Source organism: Pyxicephalus adspersus, chromosome 3, assembly GCF_032062135.1.
Source record: "Pyxicephalus adspersus chromosome 3, UCB_Pads_2.0, whole genome shotgun sequence".
In the NCBI taxonomy this organism is placed as follows: Eukaryota; Metazoa; Chordata; class Amphibia; order Anura; family Pyxicephalidae; genus Pyxicephalus; species Pyxicephalus adspersus.
In genome coordinates, this window is record NC_092860.1 from 121022025 (window position 1) to 121045356 (window position 23332).

Here is a 23332-nt window from a genome sequence, read left to right on the forward strand (position 1 = left end):
ATCTGCAGTGGCTAACATTAGGAAAGTGTTGGTGGCGCTGAAGATGGTGAAAAGACAACAGCCTGGTCACGATTTGGCCATAATTGCCATAGACGCGCAAAAAGCGTTTGACACAGTTATTGTAGCATGGCTTTTTAAAGTGCTTCGCCATATTGGGCTGGGGGGCTCATTTCTGAATCTGTTGGCGGCAATGTATGCTTCCCCAAAAGCCAATGTACTCACACCTGGGTTCTTGTCTGATGCCCTTTCATTGTATAGAGGAACCAGACAGGGCTGCCCCCTGTCACCCCTCTTGTTTAACCTTGCACTGGAACCACTGGTCAGACATTTAGACTCCACCCCCTCTCTGCATGGTATTACGGTGCATGATGGTGAGCTAAGAACCGACTTTTTTGCGGATGACATTCTAATTTTCACATCTGCTCCTAGGAGAGATAGTAATGCTATTAGAACAATATTCTCTATATATGAAAGTTTTTCAGGCCTCAAAATAAATTTTGCAAAGAGTGAAATTCTCTCCTTAGCCAGATCAAAGACGGCTGCTGACCGCTGGAAGGCGGAGGTCCCGTTTAAAATTGCATCACACTCTATAAAATTTTTAGGCCTGCACATTGGCCGTCTACCCTCCTCATTGTACTCTTTAAATTACCCTCCATTGATCGCTAAAATAACGCGGGAACTGAGGATATGGGAAAACCTGCCACTGTCTTTCCTGGGTCACTGCTATTTAGTGAAGATGATGTCCTTCTCAAAATTACTATACCCCATGCAGACTTTGCCTCTTTTACTCACCCATGCCGATGTTAACGCCCTTAACAAGGCATTCACGAAATTTGTATGGGCAGGCAGACGCTCTAGAATTTCGCTGTTTAAACTGTATCTACCAAAGACGGAGGGCGGAGTGGGCTTTCCAAATATCAGGCTTTATAACCTGGCCTGTGTGACCAGGCATGTTGTGGATTGGCTTAGAGATACTTCACATTACTCCAATTTGTCCCTTTAGAGTGCTATGTCTTACCCATGGAATTTGTCTGCCTTGTTGCATTGTAAACTGGCCGCACTTCCACCATCCCTACGGCATAACTTAGTAATCAGAGACACGGTAGTTACGTGGAAGGTGCTAAGACAAAAATTCAAACTCCCTTTCCGCTTCTCTCAATACCTTCCTATATGTGGAAATCCCCTGTTTCCTCAAGCACAGGAATATGGAGCATTTAGAATATGGAAAGAGAAAGGCCTGGTTTATTTTAAAGATCACTTAGGACAGGACATGTCCAAATTACCCCTACCGGCTCTGCAAAGCAAATACAATATCCCTGGAGGGGCGCTCCATCCCCTGTACTATAATCAGGCGGTGTCTTATCTTAGATCATTGGCACATCAGTGTGTAGGCTTCTCGGGTTCGAACGACTTCGACAGATTGTTGTCGTTGTCCCCTCCAAATATATCTAATATACACGCCTACCTGCTGCCTTATTTTACCAAACCCCTATGAGTTTCCAATGTAAAACTATGGCAAAGAGACTTTCCTGACCCGGAAATTGTGGATGTAGTACTACAGGGTTATCTGACAGTCAGGAAGTCTATTGTGAATGAGATATGGAGGGAATCGCAGTTTATGTTGTTGCATAGAGCCTACAAAGTGTTTAGGCCTGCACCATTAGGTATGCAGCCTAGACAGTGGCATTTTCAATGTCCTAAATGCAATGAGGATAAGGCCTCTCTCTCACGCCTATGGTTCTGCCAAAATATTGAGCAGTTTTGGCGTCAGATTGTTCTGTTTGTGTCTGATGTAACTGGATATCTCATTCCCAGCGCCCCTTCACTTCTTCTGTTCGGTTCATGGGAAAACACCAACCAGGAGGGAATGTCTCGTTCTTCACAACGCTGGACTAATGTTTGTTTGCTGGCGGCCAGGAGAATGATTATGCGCAATTGGACTCAATCCTTACCTCCCACATTGGACCAAGTTATTACCTCCTTGAAAACATTATTTCATTTTGAGATGTTGGACGCCCGGATTCAGGGTGATGACCGTATAACTTGTTTCTGGCAACAATGGTACACATTTATGCTATGTACTTTCACGAGCACGGAGAGTACATCGATTCTGAACGAATTTCAATACTCTGTGTGGTATGTTACAAATATCACATTTTCTGCCACTACAATTGGTCGATGACTTTTGTATTTTTGTAGTTTTCTATGGGTGTCCCCCCCCCCCCCCCCCCCCCCCCATTTTACCTTCCCTCTTTTTCGCGTTGTTCCCCTGTTGATCAATGTTCCTATGTTGTTTTTGTAAAATGACAAAAACTAATAAAAAATTGGTTTGAAAAAAAAAATGAAAAGCAATGCATCCCTCAAATCTGGTAAGGTGCAATACATTACATTTTAGTTATAGAATTACTTTAAAATAACTCTTGTTGCTTTATAATAAAAATGTAAAAAGAATGCCACTGCAGAGGACATGTTTAGTAAATACATCTCCCAATGTCCTTGCCACCAGTCTCAGCTAATTTTAGGGGATATTGGTGTCTAAACAATCTTCAGAATCTAATACGTTGGGGAATGGCAAATTTCTGTTCCCCAAGTGCTTCCAGTGTTTCCTTTTGCCAGCTCATCCACCATTATAGTACAAGGAAGTGATCCAGAAAGCAGTGGATAAAACAGCTGAGTGAAGCAGGAGAACCAGCCATCTGACACTCCTGGAAGTGTTGGATTCTGGAGATTCCTTCGGCTTCAGTATGTCTTTTCTTTAAAGCAGCTAAAATTGACAGATCAGGTGGGGGAGGTAAGGATTACATGTATTCTTTACATGTAATATTATATTTGTATTGCAATAATTTATATATATATATATATATATATATATATATATATATATATATATATATATAGAGAGAGAGAGAGAGAGAGAGAGAGAGAGAGAGACACACACAAGTATCAATTTATACAGAGGGCAGAATTTGGCATGGCATGAAGATGCTGCAGTTGACCACTGTTTGTCACTGGGAAGAGATAGCCTCTCTCTATTGTTTAGGGGCAAACAGGCAAACACAGCAACAAACAGGTTTTGATAAACAGATTTCCAATTTAGGATGGCTTACCAACAGCCATTAAATTGCAAGTTAGAATTTGCAGACTGCACTGCTTTCCTGATACACTGTAATGTTAACTTTGATTGGAGGGTTTGTGGACCAACTGGAAGTGGCCAGGAGAGGCCAGTGAAAGCTGAAAAGGACTCTTCCTAAGTATTATGGGACAACTGTGAAGCTTTAACAGACAAAGACTCAAGTACAAGTGTCTGGTTTGTAAGATTATAGCTTAACGCCAAAGTCCCGTTTGCCAAGGAAACCGTAAAAAGCTCTTGCTAAGCAAAGTAACTTTTAGTGTGTTCCTTTGTACACATTGCCGGTGTTCACTCACCAGGAAGGCTTAGATGGCGCGCGCATGTGTGTATATATGCATAGCTTTCATCTCTGTATGTTTTGTTGTGTTTTCCTGTAACTCTGAATAATTTGTTTACGCAACAAGAGAACTAGACTAACAGCTATACAAGATAATGTAGGGAAGTTGAATTGGACCATAGCTAACGTTGTAAAAATGTAAACCAAGGCTTAACTGTGGGAACCATGGCTTTCAAAAAAATTACCTATAATGTAAAGGATATAGATGAATAGTAATATTGTATTCATTTAGAGAAATGTAGGTTAGATTAGATCCTAATTATTCACAGTATTCATTTACCAGTAACATTGGTAGCTTTTTCATGGTTTAATGGTAAGAAAATTAGGAACAAATAAAACCAAATCCAATCCTGTGTTAACAGGGACTTAGGACTTAAATGCTTCACAGGGAGAATACATGTAAACTAATCATAAACGGACTCATCATGAAGAAATGTTTAGCTTGGGCAGTGATAACGGAAACATTACTGCTGAATGGCAACATTTAAGTATGAAGGCTGCTGTATCTATAAATATTGTATTTACAGCAGATCTTAGATGAAAATCAAGTGAACACTGTGTATTAGCCCCTACTTTTATTCCTTAGGTTTATTTATTGTTTTTATATTAGGAGGGGAGTAAAGAGTGAGTACTCTAATTTTCCTGCAAGTGCTGTAAATCATCTGTAAAACAAAAAGCACGTTGCACCCTAACTTACATAGTCTTACTATGTCTTATGAATTCAAAATAGTTGTAGTTATGGCATTTATGTGCTTTGATGACATATATTAATTATGTGAAAAGGACGAAAGTACCAATGAGGCATGTACTATACATTATTACACAGTATTTATATAGTGCCGACATACTACATGGCGCTGTACAAAGTCCAAAGTCATGTCACTAACTGTCCCTCAATTGGGTTCAAAATCTAATGTCCCTACCAGTCATATGTCTTTAAAACAGTCTAAGGTAAATTTTTGGGGTAAGCCAATTACCTAACTGCATGTTTTTGGAATGTGTGAGGAAAACGGACTACCTGGAGGAAACCTATGCAAACACAGGGAGAAGCTCCATGCAAATAGAGTCCTGGCTTGATTTGAACATGGGATCTAGTGCTGCAAAGGCCAGAGTACTGGCTTCTGAGCCATCGTGCTGCCCATTGACATTGACATACCTCTCATCAATAGTGTTTTTAATGTTAACTCAAGTTACAAGGCAGATTACATTACATAATAAAATATTTTACCCATATATTGAATGATTGTGAATTGTGTGGTAAGTAGTCAGAGACACCTGGCGCATCTATCTTGACCATTCCTATCATATACTCTAAGCCAGGGGTGCCCACACTTTTTTGGCTATTTTTTAAATGACCCAGTCCAAACGATCTACCAACAATAAAAATGCTATACATATATTTATTTATATACCGAGTATGACACAGAAGTGACTGGAGCTATTGAGACTATTGCGCTATTGAATGGCAGAACATTGCACAGACATTGCACTACAAGATTATAGTGACAGGAAAGCCACGGTTCACCTGTCATAAGAGAATGATGTGCTGCACATGAAAAAGAACTGCTAATCTGTACAAAGGTATCTCGGTAATTAAACCCTAACCCTGAGCCTGAACTGACTTGGCCGCCCAGCACTGCTCACCTCAGACTGCCCTCCTGGCCTCTCTGCCTCCCTCCTCACTGTTACATGAGCCTTCTTACGATGTTGTCTGATCCCCAGCATCTCTATAGAACGTACAGCAGGGAGGGGAAAGGCAGGACTCGCATTGCCTTTGTGATCGACCAGTAGATTGTGATCCACGTGTTGGGCACCCCTGCTCTAAGCCTTAAAGCTCCTACCTGCCTGATCACTCTGAGTATCTGCAAAAAAGTTCAGTTTCATGTGTGCAGCGAGATTCAGGGGTATGGGGGCAGATTCCTTTCTATTTTCCTTAAAAGATGATTGGAATATATGTGAGCATATATAACAATCGTAATATTTTGTCTAAGCGAGGTGGAGATGTTGTCACAGATAGGTACGAAACAGATACGGATAAATGTTGCTGCGGATATGGGTTAGGTTGTAGATGGTGCCTTGGGTTAGAATGTGATATAAAATACAGATGGTTCCTGGTCTTTAAATGTATGAAATGCCAAGCCCATGGATGAGGGAGGAGAGAGGTGTGCAGGGAAGCGTCTTGCTGGAATTGGCTATTAAAGGCCATAACAGGGCCATTATGAATCATGAAAAAGTCTAGGAAATATTTATTCAGCCAATGTGTGTATACTGAATATTCCTCTTTCACTCCTTAAGCACAATAGATGCATCAGTATAGCAATAGTATTACACAGAACAGTACTTTAAGATGATATGTTCTACTGTTCAAACTATTAACTTAATTGCCCAATTAAAACACAGCTTATATTGTTTCATTTTGCAATGTTATATGACATTTATTTTGAAAGGTAAATTTTCTTTTCATTGCTAAACTAATATTTATGAGCAAGAAAGGAAAGTTATTATATAACAGATGGCCTTTTTTATGGGAAGGTGTGGATTATGTTAATTCACAATAGTAAAATAAAAACCACATCTGCTCTTTTCTTCTCAAATTGTCTTTTCTTCCGAAAATGTATTCGGTACCTTAAAGTATGCTGTACAAGTAAGCATATGGTCAAGAATACATAAAGTCAAGTCAATAAAGGACTTTGCTGTGACTCAAACATTCCTATCTAATGTATCTTGAAAAGTGCACGACATTTTATTTTGTTCAGGATGAGAAATCTGTCATTTTTCTTCTGTTTTTGTGTGCCAAAAAATGATTTATGAGGACATAAAAGACAAAACACACAATTTCTGCAAAATGCCAGTATGTATAAGAACACATCTAGCTACCTGCAAGTTACCATGTGTTCCTAATAATACGTTTAAACATTTATCAGAGCACTTTGACTTGTAAATGCCCCGGATAATGACTGGTCCATAAAGGTTTGAGAAATTGGTTTATAAACGTTGTTACAAAATGTTAACATTTGCCATGAATAAACACCACAGGCTTTTTAAATTACATTTTTGCGTAAAGACATTTACTTACTCTTAATAAGGAACTTAATTTACCTCCCCTTTCTCCTTCACTGGAGTTGGCATCTTAACCCGACCCTTTTCCAGGTTTAGGATCTTCAGCTATCTTTATTGGCTAGGTAAGAATGACTTACCTCTTGTCTATGTGCACAGCAGCTCATTCTTTCCCAGCATTCCTGGGTGCTGGGATTGTACAATGAGCTAAATATGAAGTTGTTGGTGGAGAAATATGGTAAATATTTGTACTTCTGCTGCAAAGAAGCATTTAACCCATGTAGTGCAGAAGGGGGCATTGGAAGTACCCCATGGCATGGGCAGTTTTAACAGCAACCCAATGGGGTTTGAAAATTTAAGGTAGCTTTGAGCTAGAATAATAGAGAATTATGGTCTGTCCTTGTATTATAGAAGGGGCTACTGATTTTTGTCTGTAATTTGTGTAAGTGCCGCCAGGGCCAAGCTAATAAGGAAATTAGACACCTTGGAAACACTGAGGGTTTAAAAACTCGCCACTAAAGGAACATTTAGCAACCAATCACCCATTTTTTCTTTAACTTCTTACATCTGTTTAGTATTTTAAGGGACAACCATTTATTCACATTAAAATTTATGCCAATCCCACATTACATTTTTTGCAAAATGTACAGATAATGGTGCAAACAAACACTCTTGTAAAACACATCATAAGAATAAATTACCATTGCATCTAGGATTTCTTGTACGTTTATATTACATTGTTTGATTTAAAAACAATAAAGGACATTGTTATAATTTACCTGCTGGAAAACATCTGCTCCTTCATCGTAGTCCACAATAGTAAAAAAAAGTTTGTTTGAAAATGCTGAAGAATATCTCCAAGAATTTGCTAGTACTTGATATTCTTCATTGGCTTGCCTGTCAAAATATAAGTTTTATTTTTATCAGTAATCTAAGTAAGGTGAAAGAAGCTCCTTTATACTAGGAAGAGATTTATTGTAGTAACAGTTCCTAGATGAAGGTACACGTGAGCAGTAACCCATAGCTGGCAATCAGGAAACAGCATTTATTAGTCCGTCCCCTAACGTTTTTACTGTCTAACAAATAAAAGATATTTTCACTTCTTAACATCCACTTAGATTTACATCCTATGAATGTGCTCCTGTCTGCTACACTGTACTGACAAATGAGAACAATGGTCTATGCTAAGAAATGTTCCAGCCATCGTGATCATCTTTTTGTACAATAGCAGTTGCCAGAGATTATCTCCAGTGCTCATCCATACCCAACACACAGCCCAGCTGTCATATGAATCTGTCAGCATCACAACTAAAGGATAAAAAGCATACTGTTGTCACCATTAAATTCCTACTATTGTGACAAACTGCTATCCAAATCACTTCTGGGCTTTCCAGCGTATATCTAATGCTATTGTACAGAATATATTGCTATACCTTTGTAGTGTATATACTGTAAGTCCTGTGACATCGAAGGGAGATGCAAGATAAGCTGGGAACCCTACTTGCTTATTTGTTCTGTACTGCTTCATCCATCACTATTCTACATCACTATCACTAATCACTAATCACTATCACATCCATCACTAAAATGGGGAAAGGCAAGGAGAGGCAATACAGTGAAGAATATCTTCATCACTCTGCTTTCACATTATATTTCTATGCTTCCTATCAGCACTTGAACTGATTGGTTTCTTGTACTAGTTTTTCCTTTATACACTCTGCGAACCCAGGTACTTACACAACCTAATTAAATTAATTTTACCTTTAATTACATTAATTACATTCATTTTATACTAATTATCACAGAGCTGTATTCATTTGTGTATTTTATATTTCCTGGACTCCTAATATTATGATGGCTGTTGCACAATTCTTTGTCTTGTTAAAGAATATATACCCCAATCACTAACTCTCCTATTAGCATATAGCATGTCATTCAAAAATAATAAATATATTTCATTTTTCACTAGAATTCTGGCCTGGACTGTTTACAAACCTGTTTCCATCAAGATATAAACATGTATTATTCTATTGGGGCATATATTAGTATTTATTTATGTAATAAACACATAAGCCAACAATCCTATTACTGTTTTGTTTATGATGGAAAAGGTATTTTGATGAATACGGAGTTAGAGTTTAGCTACATTTAGTCCCCCAGGGTAGAATCCAAATTTTGAATGTGTATTAACAAACTCCAATACTGTAAGTGTAATGTTACCTGAGTGGTAGGTTATATATGGAAACTGACAACAATGGGCCTACTGGGAAAGATAATGGGCTGATCTTTCAAGGTGAGAAGAGATTATCAAAGTAAAGAAAGGAACTCAGCCAGTGACCGGAAATTAAGCTGTTTGTTTATGCCAACTTGCCCATAATATCTTGTGTGCATGAATACGTGTATATCATATAACCACACAAGGTCAGCAGAAAGAATCATTAATATTTTGAACTTTAAAGACTGCAGTTGTCAAGATTCCAAAAAACGGAGAGAGACATTTAATTGCAGTGAAAAGGAATGCAAATGTAATATGACACATACAAATCTTCAATCTTTCATCTTCCAAGATGCATATGCAATCCCCCTCCCAAAAGAACTGGTGAGAGCAATCCACTCTTTTGGACAATATGCAATAGCATAAAACAATATGTCCAGTCCCTTAAATTTATGGTTTAAGTACTGAGATTTGCATTCTTGCTATATCCAAGAAAAAAAAAAACATTTTGCTACAAATTCACTTGAAAGAGGAACTAAACTTTGGAAGCAGGGGCAAAGAAATTGTCACCAGTATGGTGTCCAGTCTCCCAGAATCTGATCTTTCCACTGCTACTGGCTTATCATGACTGTAACTGCATGGTGTCTCTGTGTAGAGCTGACAGTTTTGGTAGAATAGCAGGTTTTGCTTCCTCATTTTAAAACAAAGGTGATATTAACAACTCTACTTCAAATCTTGTGAGTTTAGATCTGAAATCACAAGAAGCAGTTAGCAGGTGATCGCCTTGGCCCCCTAACAGCATACACTACCCAACCCTAGCTACTGTTTTTAGTTAGAACTTATCAACTGATGACAGTAGGCGATGAACAATAAAGTTATCTCAGTGACTCCCATCACCAAATTTATAGATTGCAACCATCTCATGTGAGATGTAAATACAAACCTGGCTAGTTTGTATACTGACTGAAATTGTCAATGATTAGCCCTCCTTTGTTTAATCTAGGTTCCATGCCTCAAGAATATAGACATTGGAGAGGAGTAGCAATGGGAGTTTTAGTTTTTACTTGGAAAATGTTCTAATACACCCCTTACCTACGACATCTCTCCAGCAATGTTAGTGCAATACTGCAATACAGTGTCATACTTTGTTCAGCAGGCTTTGGAAAAAGTTTTCTTTACCTATTTTTTAATTTGCACACAGAAAAACCCCAACAAACATTCTTGGCAAGCATATGCCATTAAGGGTAATTATATATTGCCTAAATACTAGCACTAAGTGTATTCTTCCCTGAATCTAGGTGGGCTCTCTGAAGAATAATCTCTCAACATAAAACCTTACCTTTGTTTAGGAGCTTCCTATATCAAAGACCAACTGCAGCTCTTCTCTGGTTGTGCAGGGGTAATGGTCTTGCGCATGCCCTGCCTTTGATTTTCGCATGGTAAACTGTAGTGGGGGGACCTGCTGGATCCCTCCCACAGCCTTCCTATCTACATGTGCAGCACAGCCATAATGTCCCTGCTCCTTGTACAAGGCACTGACCATCTTTGCATTAACAAGAAGTAACTGTATAGCTATGGAAAATGTATTCAAAGTTTCTGTGGGTGGAGGTCAGCTTTAAAAACAAACTAAAATGAAATTATTATTTAATAATTCATCTTTGTAAAGTAACTTTTTTGACAGTGAAAAACACACACTCCTTCACTTCTCCATATTGATTTTCTAGTAAACGGTGGAAAAAACATTTACAGTAATGGAAACATGTCATTAGTGAAAAGCATAATGACCAGTCAATTACAAGCAAAAAATAGCATTCAGTCGATCCCTGCTGCAGAATTTAATAACTCTCTTTTACTTGTTTCTACTATTCTTTGAAGCAAAACACTTCAATACATAAGACCCAGGACCACCATTAAGTCAATTTACCTTGAAATAGAAAAGGTAACATGATTTAGATGGAACACTTTCACTTTATTGTCTCATATATCCAGTAAGGATATATCATGTTTTACAAATTAATCCATTTTGCCTCATGTTTAGGCAGAAAGTTCAAGCTATTGGTCATATTCCATCTTAATTCACAAACGTGTCTCTTTTTATTTGATAACATAAAAAGCTTATGATTTAGCTTATGATCAGCTAAATTCAATTCCCACGGCGTCGCGGCACTCATATAGTAAAGCATTTCATGGATCAAGGTTTTTCTCATTTAAATTTTTAGTGAAAAATTATAAATCTCATTAAGAGTTTCTTAATGCATTTATTTAACTTTTCCCTGAGTACATAGATTCAAAACCTTAAATGCTCATAAAACGGGCTTGGGGAAACGAACATTTAGTCAAGGACATTCAGAAAAACTAAGCCTGGTAAAAAAATGTAGTGTTTTCTAAAGTGAAGGTTTTGTCTGTATTATTTTTCCTTTCTTGTAATTACACTGAGCAGTGTAGAAGAATACAAAAACTCAACAGTTGCCATAGGCATCACCACCTGGCACAAAAAGGATTCTGTAATGTACGGTTCCTTTTATAGGTTATGCATATTTTATAAAGCCAGTGCAGGCACCTGAACATACACTGTCTTTGCATGGTGGAAATCAACAGAAGAAAATAACGAATCCATGCACACAGGGCTTCTTCAAGTGAAAACATGAATGTGATTTATTCCGACAATTCATTCACTCAGAGTGACTTTTACCAAGGACAAAAACTAATACGAGCAAACTCAAATATAACTCTGTCACACTACAAAACAATGTTGTAAGCCAGGGGTGTCAAACTCAAATACACAGAGGGCCGAAATTAAAAAAATAGACCAAGTCGGGAGCCAAACTTGAAATTTATTAAAAAAAACAATTAATCTCAATAAGAAGAAATAGGAACACATGGGAAGAGCATGTGATAATATGCAGCAGATTGATCTAGGTCAATCCACTGCATATTACTGGATGCTCTTTTCATGTGTTCTTCTTTCTTCTTATTGAGATTAATTGTTTTTCCTTGCCAGAGAATGCAATGTGAAACCAAATGAATTGCTGCATTCATTTGGTTTCACATTGCATTCTCTGGCACAGTAAAATAATGAATACAGCAATAGCTCTATGATAATTCCTGATAATAATAATCCTGATAATTCCTGATTATTGAGTTTACCTGTCAGTATAAACAACACAGGGTCCACGCATAGGCTGCTGTTCACTAGACACAAGTGATGCTGCTACTACAATGCCCAGCATTACTTGCGTCCATAAAATGTGGGGCCACGCATTGGCCACACATAGGCAGAGAGGCCACTGGTCTAGAGACGCGAGAGATGCAGGGAATTGTAGTAGCAGCATTGTACTCGAGTCTATAGAACAGAAGCTTAATATGAATTGCAGCTGCCCCGCTGTTACTACGGTTTCAGTAGTGGCAGGCCAGCGGCATTTCATATTAAGAATTCTTTTGGGGCCCAAAAAAAAGGACGTGCTGGGCTAGTTTTGCCCCCCCTGTTGTAGGCTCCTATCTAGCTTAAACTCATCATGAAAAAGCACACATCATGAATATTTCACATCATGAAATAAGGAAGTTAATACAAACAATATGGAACCTATTTATACAGTGATGAAATGCATGTGTTTAGCAGAAAAAATGATGTAATTGTTGGGCTTTATTTTAAATAAAGGTCTTTTATTTCTCCACATTTAAAAAAGTAGCAGATACATTTTACAATAACTGTTAGAATTGTGTAATTTACTATAATTGTGCCTGGGCTTCAGTAAAAGTTAATAGTCAATCAGTAAATGTCAAAACAAAAATAATGGCAAACAGTTGCTCCAACTGAGTTTTCATCATTTTAAGGGTATTGCAATACCTATATATTTAGGTTATAGAAGCCCAATCACCAGGGAACAAAATCTCTTCCCACGGTTTTAAATTTTAACTAATAAAAGTGGTAAACTAGATTCTTAACATGGAGAACAAAATAACTGAAAATATTTTTTTGTTCTCCTTTTTTTATAAATAGGCACAAGCATTAAAGATAACCAATCTGAAAACACGTTTAATATGTTACTAGTACTTAGCTGTAGTGGCTACAAGGTTTTCTTTTGGAAAATACATTTTAAGTAAAGTAAAAAAATATTGGTTGACCTTGTTGAAATTTCATTACATTTTAAAGAGAATTTAAATTATAGAAATAGAAGGTAAAGAAATTATTTTAGGTTTTTCACTGTGTGTTTCTGTTGGAGGGATTCACCCTCTGTGCCCTGTGCCAAAATTTTTGAGTCACAGAAACAGTAGAGAAATCTGAAAAAGTTGTTTTGGGGACAGCTTAGGGGGCATATCCCTTCACTTTGGAAAGATTTCCTGTTACTTTAGGTTTTGTAATGGAATGGAATAGAAGTAATGGACAATCTTCCAAATTGGACACAGAAAAAAATAAAGACTTTATGTTGGTCTTCTACCCAAATGTTTTCAGGCTTATGTTTGGACTTGGAAGAAACAAATGCATAAAAGATGTGCCAACATTTAAACTGCCTATAGATGGCCAGCATAAAACATAATTGGCATAGGCAAAATCTGATTGTCAACAATATAATTGGTTTTATCAATATGACCAACATTTGGATGCATTATATGGCTGGCATCTCTCATTCCTGTTTCTAAGCAGAAAAAGCAATATCACTTAGCGGTTGCAAAACAGGTAATGATTTATTTTTAATAATAAAATGTCTGTGCGCATATTATTAACCATACTATCCCAATTAGGTGTTAAAGAGGTGCTGGAAATACCAGTATAAGTGCTGCTTTCTTCAGCCACTTCCAGTCTACTTACAATGGTTCCAACATCAGATGAACATAATTGACTGGCTATTTATTAATGACAGCCAAAGACTATACCCATACAATGTGTGCTGACACTAAAGTCTGAACCAGGGGCACGTGTAACATGGTAACAATAAACAATAAACAAGGCACGGATCTTCAGGTATTCCTTTTAATAAAAGATGCAATTTAAAAAAAAAAAAAAAAAAAAAGCAAATAACCTTTTAAATCTCATTTACTAAACTTTTGACATTTTCCCAAAACTAGGTACAAAGAATGATGAGTAGGAATAATCTATAGGAAAGTGTCCCTGACCCTGTTTTATTAGATTTGTCAGGTTATTCCCTATTCATACAAGGTAATGGAAAGTCAACACTGATTAACGCTAGCTTTTTTCATAGCTGGGGGAGTCTTCCTAAATAATGAATTATAAAGTTAGTTACCAGGCTGAACAAAAGTAACTTAAGGTTCATATACAGATTTGGGGTGGAGATGATTTTTAGGAATAATAATCAGGCCATTTAAGAATGGTGTTTTTTTTGCCTCAAACATTTTACATCTTCGAAGATCTAAAACCTAGGGAACTATGCGCAAGAGAAAAGCTGAAATATATGACATAGTCCATCATCAGCTTTAACACAGCTTTTTTATTTTTGTGAGTATCCTTGTAACTTCTTTTTATTACCTGTTGACCCTGCCAGGAGATTTATTAGTTTTCATTTTTTACCAGGGTGGCCATCCTGTCCTTTCTGCAGTGAAATCATACAAAAGCATTGTCACCCTGTGGACAGGGCCATCAAACTCTAGTCCCCGAGGGCCACATAAAAAGCAGGATTTTCACATAAACATTCATTTTCTGACTTGTTGTACTTTACTTCTGTCTGTTAGAGAAATAGTAAACATGTGTGTGGATTCTGACCCTCGAGGACTAGAGCTGGACAGCCCTGTCTTACATGACATGTAGTTTTATATGAACTTATAAGAGCCAAAAAAAACTCATCTCCACCTAACACTTTTTACTCAATTACAGCCATAAAGAAAATGTACAAAATTGAACATTGTAATAGAAGTGGTGAATGGTTTATTTAAACACCCGTAATACGGACACCCTCTTGCAGCCCACACCCCTGCGCATAGACTTTCCAGCACGCTCAGTAACAGTCCACGCACCAGCAGGCCGAAGAGGGGTCATAGAGACAAGGGTACCCACTCTGATAACCCTTGCCACACACACCATCACGAGTAGACTACCACTATGTGCTTAGATGGAAGCACGTACCGTTACCCTTGACAACCCCAGTTATACTTCTGCTTCTTTAATGTCACCCACTGCCATTCCAGACATGGATGTTTTAGAAATCACAATGTTTATAGTAGCGTTTCGGGTTAGAAAGTTACATTATTTCTACCTAGAGCATTCAGAGATTCAGCTTACACTTTTTATAGTGTTTATTAAGTAAAAACATACAAAAACGGTGCAAAAACAAATAAAGAAAAATCAAGACTAATCTAAGAACAATAATAGAACAATAGCAACACCATAAAATAAAAGGGAAAACTGTTAAATAATACTTAGGTAAAGTTGGTTTGCCTTGGTCTAGGTTGATGTGTAAAGCCCTTGCAGCAAATCGAGCGACGGTCAACACTGGTAATACTTTGTCATCAAATTTAGTCATATTTGGTTTTGCAATGTCTACATCTTCATACATCTCATTGGCAACAGGTTCAACAATAGTTAATACATTTTCATCTATTTTGGTCATGACTGATTTGCCAACATTTTCACTTTGCTTAGATATGGGAGCACACACATCATTAATCATTCCTTTATTCTCTTTCTTTCCCCTTTCTTATTCCCTCCCGCTGTCCATCCCCAGGTCCCTCAGATGATGCTTCTGCATCCTTGTTCAGTACCTTGGAATGTTGAGAGGGTCCAGTTGCATAATCCTGGATAGCTCCAGACGGTTCATAGTATGAGATAGGAGTGCCCAAATCTGTTGCGAGCAGTACTGGTACTGGAATCTTATTTGAGACGCCAACAATTTTGGTATCCTTACCGGCCCCCCAATCAATGTGAAGTTCCACAGTAGGCACCAAGGAACGGGTGCCCCCAACTCCATTAATATTAAGATACTTGTTAGGGATGATTAGGGTGACAAATGATCCGGTATTCCGAAAGCCAATCACGGTCTGGTTGTTAAGGGTAACAGGTTGATGATTTTTTGTATGACCCACTACTCCTCAGGCAACACAGAAAAGAAGTTGTTAGTGGGCGGCCTCGGTGCTGTCATCTGCTTGGGTGAGGGTTAGCGAACTGGAGGTGTCCAGATTTGCCACAGATGAAGCACTTCCAAGTATCTGCTGAACTAAATTTGATGGTAGAAGCTGTTGGTGTTGGTCGCTGCTGTGCTTGGGTCGCTGGGGCAGAAGTAGTAGATGGGGGTGGTGGTTTCGCTCCTCCCCATGAGCTAGGATGAGCTCTGTGATTATCAGGTACCCAGGTAGTGACATAGAGGTCTGCCAAATCTGCTGCCTCATCAGCAGATATAGGCTGGCACTCTAACACAAACTGCTCGATTTCAGGTGAATAGTTGTGCAGAAATTGATCCTGGATCATTAGGTCCCCTAAGTGCTCATAAGAGTGTCTTTTCAGTCCCTTGACCCACTGCCAGAAGATGGTGCGCATCTGATAGATCCTTGTGGGTGTCAGTGGCCACTTTATGCAGGGACCAAAACCTTTTCCGCTAAACGTCTGGGGTGAGCTTATATTTTGCAATTATATAGTACTTTATAGCTTTGTAGTCATCATCCAGCTCAAGAGGCAATATTACAAAAGCATCCAAAGCTTTGCCTCTCAACCTCTCAGGTAACCAGCCCACTTCTCCTGGGGTAACTGGTACTGATGGCACACACAAAGACAGTAAATATGTATCAAAATCACTGTCTTTGTCCATCAGTGTAAATTTAGGATCTCTTACCAGGGAATCCCTCCTCTCTGGGGAACTGGATTACTGTCCTTGAAGCCGTAACTGGACTTTGGCCATCTCCAGTTCATGCTGGCACACAGCCTGCCACTCTGATGCCTCCCTCTCAGCCTGTTGATGCTGTACAATAAGCTAAAGTGTTGGATCATCAGAGCCCAGCATTTGTTGATCAGCCTCCAAGGACGATATCCTGTTGTCCAGTCGATCACCCTGGGCACCACGTCTGTCCACATTCTCGGGTGGGGAAGACTGTCCCTCTTCTGGGGCCATCTCTGATGCATAAGGGGTTGTATCAGGCGACCTCAGGGGCTTGCTCTGCCCTTTTTTTACTCCACCAGGGTGCAGATCAGCTGCTCTTTAGTGTGCCCCTGGGTTGTTGGGATGTCTTTGACCTCACATTGGTTTAACTGGTCAGCTTTGCTCATCCATTTGTAATCCACTAGATCAGGCATGTTTGCAAAATATAAGATAGGATAGAAAAACAAAGATGGGGTGGGAACTGTTGCTATGTATGAAAAAAAAACTTATGCACTAGGCTATCCCCAGAAACTACTTCCCCTGAGGTCACAGTCCTACAGAACCCATCTCTTAACTCTGCACTAATGCTTTAAGTAGGAACAGATCTCAGCAAACTGCTAGAAGATGTGATGTGCCAGGCTGAGTGATTATGGGTACAATGACGAGGGATGTTGGCAGAAACGCAAGGCTATCTCCGACTATCGCACGTCCTCAAAAATTTACCAGCGCACAGCGATAAACGATAAACCAGCGATAAACATCACAGATACCCAAAATACCTCAATCTGGGCACATAACAACACCTATAAGGTGTACACACACTGAGATCCCGCCCCTGCCACTAGTATGTGACAGAAGCCCTCTCTCAGCCCGCACCCCTGCGCATAGACTTTCCAGCAAGCTCAGCAACAGTCCAGGCACCAGCAGGGTGAAGAAGGGGCATCATGGGGCAAGGTTAACCACTCTGTTACCCCGCGCCCAACACACCATCACAAGTAGATTGTCACTACATGCTTAGATGGAAGCACTCACCATTACCCTTATCAACCGTACTTATAATTCTGCTTCTTTAATGTCACCCACTGCCAATCCAGACAGTGATGTAACAGAAATCACAATGTTTATAGTAGTGTTTAGGGTTAGCAAGTTACACTATTTCTAGTGAACTAGCATCCACAGATTCAGCTTACACTTTTTAGAGTGTTTAATAAGTAAAAACATACAAAAACAGTGCATAAACAAATACAGAAAAATAAATACTAATCTAAGAACAATAACAGAACAATAGCAACAGCGTAAAATGAAAGGGAAAACTGTGAAATAATACTTAGGTTTGCTTTGGTTTGAGTTGAGTTAGGTTAGAGTTGGTTTGCCTTGGTTCTGGTTGCTGTGTAAAGTCCAAATTATTAGCCAGAGTCACTGGGCTCCCTGCAGTGCTTAATGTGTCAGTGCTGTTCTCCTTAGCAACAAGATGATAACAATGAGAGCTGTCTTTGCTGGACTTACATGACTTTTTCTATGCCAAAAACTAGGGCTAGTTTTTAGGGGTAGGGCTAATAGGACCATCCAATGACAGCAGGGTGGGGGCTGTCTGAAGGACTATCTCCACATAAATTTTGATGCTCTGTGGACGCAGATTCCAAAATGCCCTTGTTCTAGCCATTATTATTAATTCCACAAGTACAGGTTTTATGAACTGACAACCCCCAGATTAGAAATCACCACAAAATATGAAGTTCACAGAGACCAAACCAGGCATGTCTGGGACTTTACCAGTACAGACTAAATATGGTTTCCAGGCTTTCCTGACGCCTAGGAGACTAGACGATCCAAATACAAATCAGAGTGTGTGTCACACTCGGGATGACCGCTAAGGGGGTTAATAAATAATGGGTTTCAGAATACAGCTCAGAGTTCAATCAGAGGCCACTCTAGTAGCCTTATCTGAGTTTTATGACACCTGGAGACACAAAACTCCAACTTTTACAATGTGTGTTGTAAACTAGAGGGTCTGGAAGGATGCTGGTTGTCAGATCAAGAAATATCTGATAAAGGAAAATATATAACCTTGGTCTATTTTAAAACAAAGGCAAGACATTTTTTTAATTTTAAAGGGGAGATCAGGAATTAATGCCATCCCCAATATCACAACCCGTATATATTCTAGCTGGCCATGAGGTTGCAGTGCAGTTACCACTTCCTCGTGCCAGTGAACCGCTGCCTTGAGGGAGATGCTACAAATAGTTTCTACCCATGGCAGCCCCATAGAAAATGAATAAGGTGGCAGTGAGCTGTTCAGTATCATTCACTGCTACCCACTGGTAAATGTGCAAATTGGTTGTCAAAGAAACAGCACGAATGACCAAGCAGTTGGCAAAGTGCAAGATGCCAGGATCCACACAGGATTGCTGTATTCATTAATGCATATGTTAAATGCAAGCAATGCAAACACCTAATTTACCCCCTTACAGTTTCTGTACAGCAGTGCTATAGTATAGAGGAAACAAGCTAAACATGAATTCATTCAGTTCATGGACTGATTATGCAGAGGGCACCAGATAGTTGAGCTCATCACAGTGCTGCTTTTTTTTTCTCTGTCCAGCCCTGGGCTGAGGAGGTGATATTAATGATGCTGGCTAATAGACTGAGCACATCTGCAGCAAATGTTTTTTTCTAATTTTCTAATAGGTTAGTCACTGGCCCTGCATTTTGAAAGCTCTCCAAGACTGGAGAAGATAGATTATTATGGACATGGGTGATACAATAAACCAGCAATGGAACTGGTTCATGATTGTAAACATTTGCCAAATATTAGCATATGATTTTAGGAAATTCATTATAGGTTTGGTGGATCACCATGATAGTCTCTCCTTTCCAGTTTTCAAAACTTTTATAAATCAGGTTCATTTTTTCCTACTACTTTTCAGAATACAATTTTTTTGCTATAACAATAAAATGTAAACCCTAACTAGATACGTTTTAGTTCACTATATCACTGGGTATCATAAACATTTGCAAGATTTGAAAAATACAATTACACTTCCTTCCTGCTTTTCATATTTTGATGGTTTTTAAACCCCCTTCCTGCCATCATGTACCCCAGACACAGCTGTATGCCATTGCAGGCAATTGGTTCCCAAATGGTGACAATGTCAACGAAATGAACTATGAAGCTCATGGGGAAAGGGTAACAATGCAGGATGGCAAACAGGAACACATCATTATTATCCCATAGGTACTTGAACAAAAAACTCACGGTTACCAGGATATTTTTAATCTATTTTTTGGGTTAAGATTTAAACAGATAAAAAAATGACATTAGTATATTTAGGAATATATAAGAATTGTGTAGTTAGGTTTAGGTATATTTTAGAGGGAGAAAACAAATCTGTAATTCATTTTGCACCAATGTGTCTTCTTTGCATGATTCAGCAGCCCCCTTTGTGATTTAATGCTAATAAAAATATCTTGTTCATCCAGCAGTATATTCCAGCAGCAGCCTGTAGAGGGCATTGGTGTGACACAGATGTTTGCACAATGATACAATGCATAAGTATAACTGTATTTGGGAAAAAATACCAATACCAGTAAAGCCATTTACTTACTGTATTAGCTTTTATTTCGGAATTACTGTAATGTGCTTCATTAACATATCTTCACAATTCTTTGTTGTTCAGATGTAAGTTTTCAGAGTTACTTTTTCTTTAGCCTACTAACTACTCGCCTTGCTGTAAAATGTATTGTTGTGTCACCTTCCAATGTGCTACTTAACATAACATTTCTTGACATTGTAAAATGCTATAATATCAGTGCAGGGACCACAAAACTGTCAGGTATTTGGAGTCTCAGCAGCTGACTGGTAATTTTTAGCAATCACCATTACTGTATAGTATTTGGCCTTGTATACTCTAGAATATCATTTTCACCTTCCACATCGAAATAATATTATCTTGAAGTCTAATTTTCAGTCTTTTGCATGAATTAAAGATGTATTTTTGTCGGTCAAATCTTCAGTTTGGAAGCTATTCCTTGCATTCAACACGCTTTAGGTAAATACATTTCCTTATATACCTCACCCCAGGTTCAAATTGAAACCCTGGCAATCATCTCTTTCTGAAACCAATTCCTTTCATATAATTGAAGGTTTATGTCGCATTGCTGTCTTAAGCCAGACTTATTGCAGGCATGAAACATTTCCTTGAACACAATACCAATAGCAAGGTCTACTATGGCTTTATCATATCTTTTCTTCTCTAAATACCCATTTTTGAAAAGCCTATTGTTCTGCTCTGTTTCTATTCTGCAGATATAATATCTGATACCTTACTGGGATATAAGACAATATCGAGCTAGCTACGTGTATGCTTTGCAGAATATCGCTTATTTGCAACACTGACATAATGTAAGTGTACAGAGTTGCCGTAAGCATTTCCTACAGTAAGCATTCTACAGCATTACCGTTATGCTCAGTGATGTGCCGTTTGGGAGTACATAATAAACATTACAACATAAAATGTTCACATCTCTCCAGAATTAAAAAAAGAGTTAATACTCAATAAAGCTTTGTTTAAAATAATTTTTTTTTCCACTGTGAGGAACTGCTAGTAAGATTTATCCAAATACAGACACCACAGGATACACTTTCATTTAAATGTGATGGTGCTTGTTTCTGGCTGCTTTGCCACCCAGTGCTGTCATGGTGCATGGTGGTGATTATAGATGCCTACACACTGTTTATATTAGAAATCCCCCTATGGGAAGTGGCTTAACAGGGGGAGTGAGGGGAAAGGTTATTAAAAAACATCTGGTAAGACCATCACATTGAACTTGTTTCATTTGTTCTTCATGAACATTGCATGGATTTGCCTTATACCTCTACTCATCCTTAAAATCCAACACCATATAAACCAGGCCTGTCAAACTTAGGACATCAAGGACTACATACAGACCATATTTATTTAATATTAATAATTTTTGATTTATTGATTCTTTGTAAACTACACCTTACTAAAAATATGTCTGTCTGTTAGAGAAATACTACAAATGTGTGCAGATTCTGGCCCTCAAGCAGTGGAAATGGACAGCTTTAATGTAAATCAATATGGAGCCCCTAGAGTAGATTTAAGCTATAAATGCCACGTCCCAAATGATACACAATAAGGCAAAGAACAAGGGAGTTCAGAAAAAGCAGGACTTTCTTAAGGCAAAGGAACTTAAACAAATAGTTTATTCTGTTAAGCATATTAAAATGGCACATAGGCTACAATAAAACCATACATATTATCATTAACCTATTTATGTTTTGAATTTCAAACCCCTCTGGAAGTATCTCTATGAAAAAAAAGAACAATGTTTAGGTTGCGTTCTCAGGAATGAATATAGGGATAATTACTTGTTGTCAAGAATATTAGGTTGCTATATCATACGGCGAACCACCGAAGGGGTAAGGAGGCTCAGACTGGAGAAAGGGGACCCCTGGGGTTAAAAGGTTTTGGACAGGTTAAGATTCTTGTACAGCTGTGGAGGCTCTTCTCCTGTACTGAATTAGTTTACTCTAATAACACTGAACAATGTGAGCACACTCACAGTGTGCCACTTTATTATGGTTGAAAGAATAAACTTTAGATTTTAATGTTTTTGAAACAAATTTTGCCTTAAGAAAATCCTGCTTTTTCTGAACTCCCTTGTTCTTTACCTTACTGATGTAAATCAGTGTTTAATCTTGTATGGCTGATTGCAGCTCACTGTGCAAAATACTTAAAAAGTAACTTAGGGTTCAAACGCTTTGAAATGGAGAATGAATGCCAGGGCAGAGCATTCTATGCCACTGACTGTCAGTGGGCTTCGTTTCGACATTCTCTATGTTCATTGTAAATTTATTTGTAAAGTTGTGTTTAAAAAACTTTGCTGAATTAGAGAGAGTGGGTGTTTGTTTCTTTGCTCACTTCTGAAGATAAAGGTTCCAGGCTGAGACCTGGAAGAAAAGGTAAAAAGTAGTGTAAGTACCTTACTGGGGTGGACCTTTTAGTATTCATTTATTGCAGTAGAATAAATTCATGCCTGCTGTCCTGCCCGATAAAGCTGTGCTGTGTGCTAGAGCTGTGTACATCTCAGGACTGGATAAACAGAAATTCAAAAATGTTATTGGGTAACTCCAGTCAAAGTATTTCACCTGAGGATTTATCTGTTTGCGTTGGGATTACCTTTAATGAAAGCAATCAATACCCAATAAACGATAATGCAATAAAAAGTCAGTTTATAGATAATAGAATGGCCAGATATAGTTACCTGCATACAGAGCATTGTCTCTGAGGCTGCAGTGCAGTGAACATCACGATCACAGAATAGTTACGGGGTGGTGCTTTCACAAATCTCCTGAACTTGTCTCCATTCATACGGATGACTGATCGTCGAGAGCTCCATTCCATCATCTGCTCCACCTTTTCACTTAAAAGATTCTAAATGAAAGCATATAATATTTTTATTAGTGAAATACAGCCTAAAGACCCAAACTTTTTGGCTTTCATGCAATATGGTTTGTTTTCTACTTTAAACATGGCATTGGCATTGGCTATTGGAATGGCATTGGCTAAAGTGGGGTTCTGCGATATTTTTTCAACTGATTTGCCACTTTCACAGCTGTTTAGAAAGTGATAAACAATTTACTACAATATGGTTAATGGAGCTTGTTGTCATCCTATTAAACATATTAAAGTACCTCTGCACTCCACTTATAAAAGCCTGATTGCCAGGGAATAAAACTTGTTGCCACGTTTATATACCCGTACTCG

At 38.4% G+C, this 23332-nt stretch overlaps 1 protein-coding gene across 1 annotated transcript in view; it reads right to left on the minus strand.

The window, feature by feature from the left end:
• The window catches only part of TUSC3 (tumor suppressor candidate 3), a 139101-nt gene that overhangs the window by 56061 nt on the left and 59708 nt on the right, over positions 1-23332 (minus strand). Inside the window, exons 2-3 of the mRNA XM_072406193.1 lie at positions 22830-22999; positions 7304-7421 (exon numbers count right to left, since the gene is read on the minus strand). Of these exons, the coding sequence (XP_072262294.1) occupies positions 7304-7421; positions 22830-22999 (288 nt within the window). The remainder of the gene's footprint in view (positions 1-7303; positions 7422-22829; positions 23000-23332) is intronic.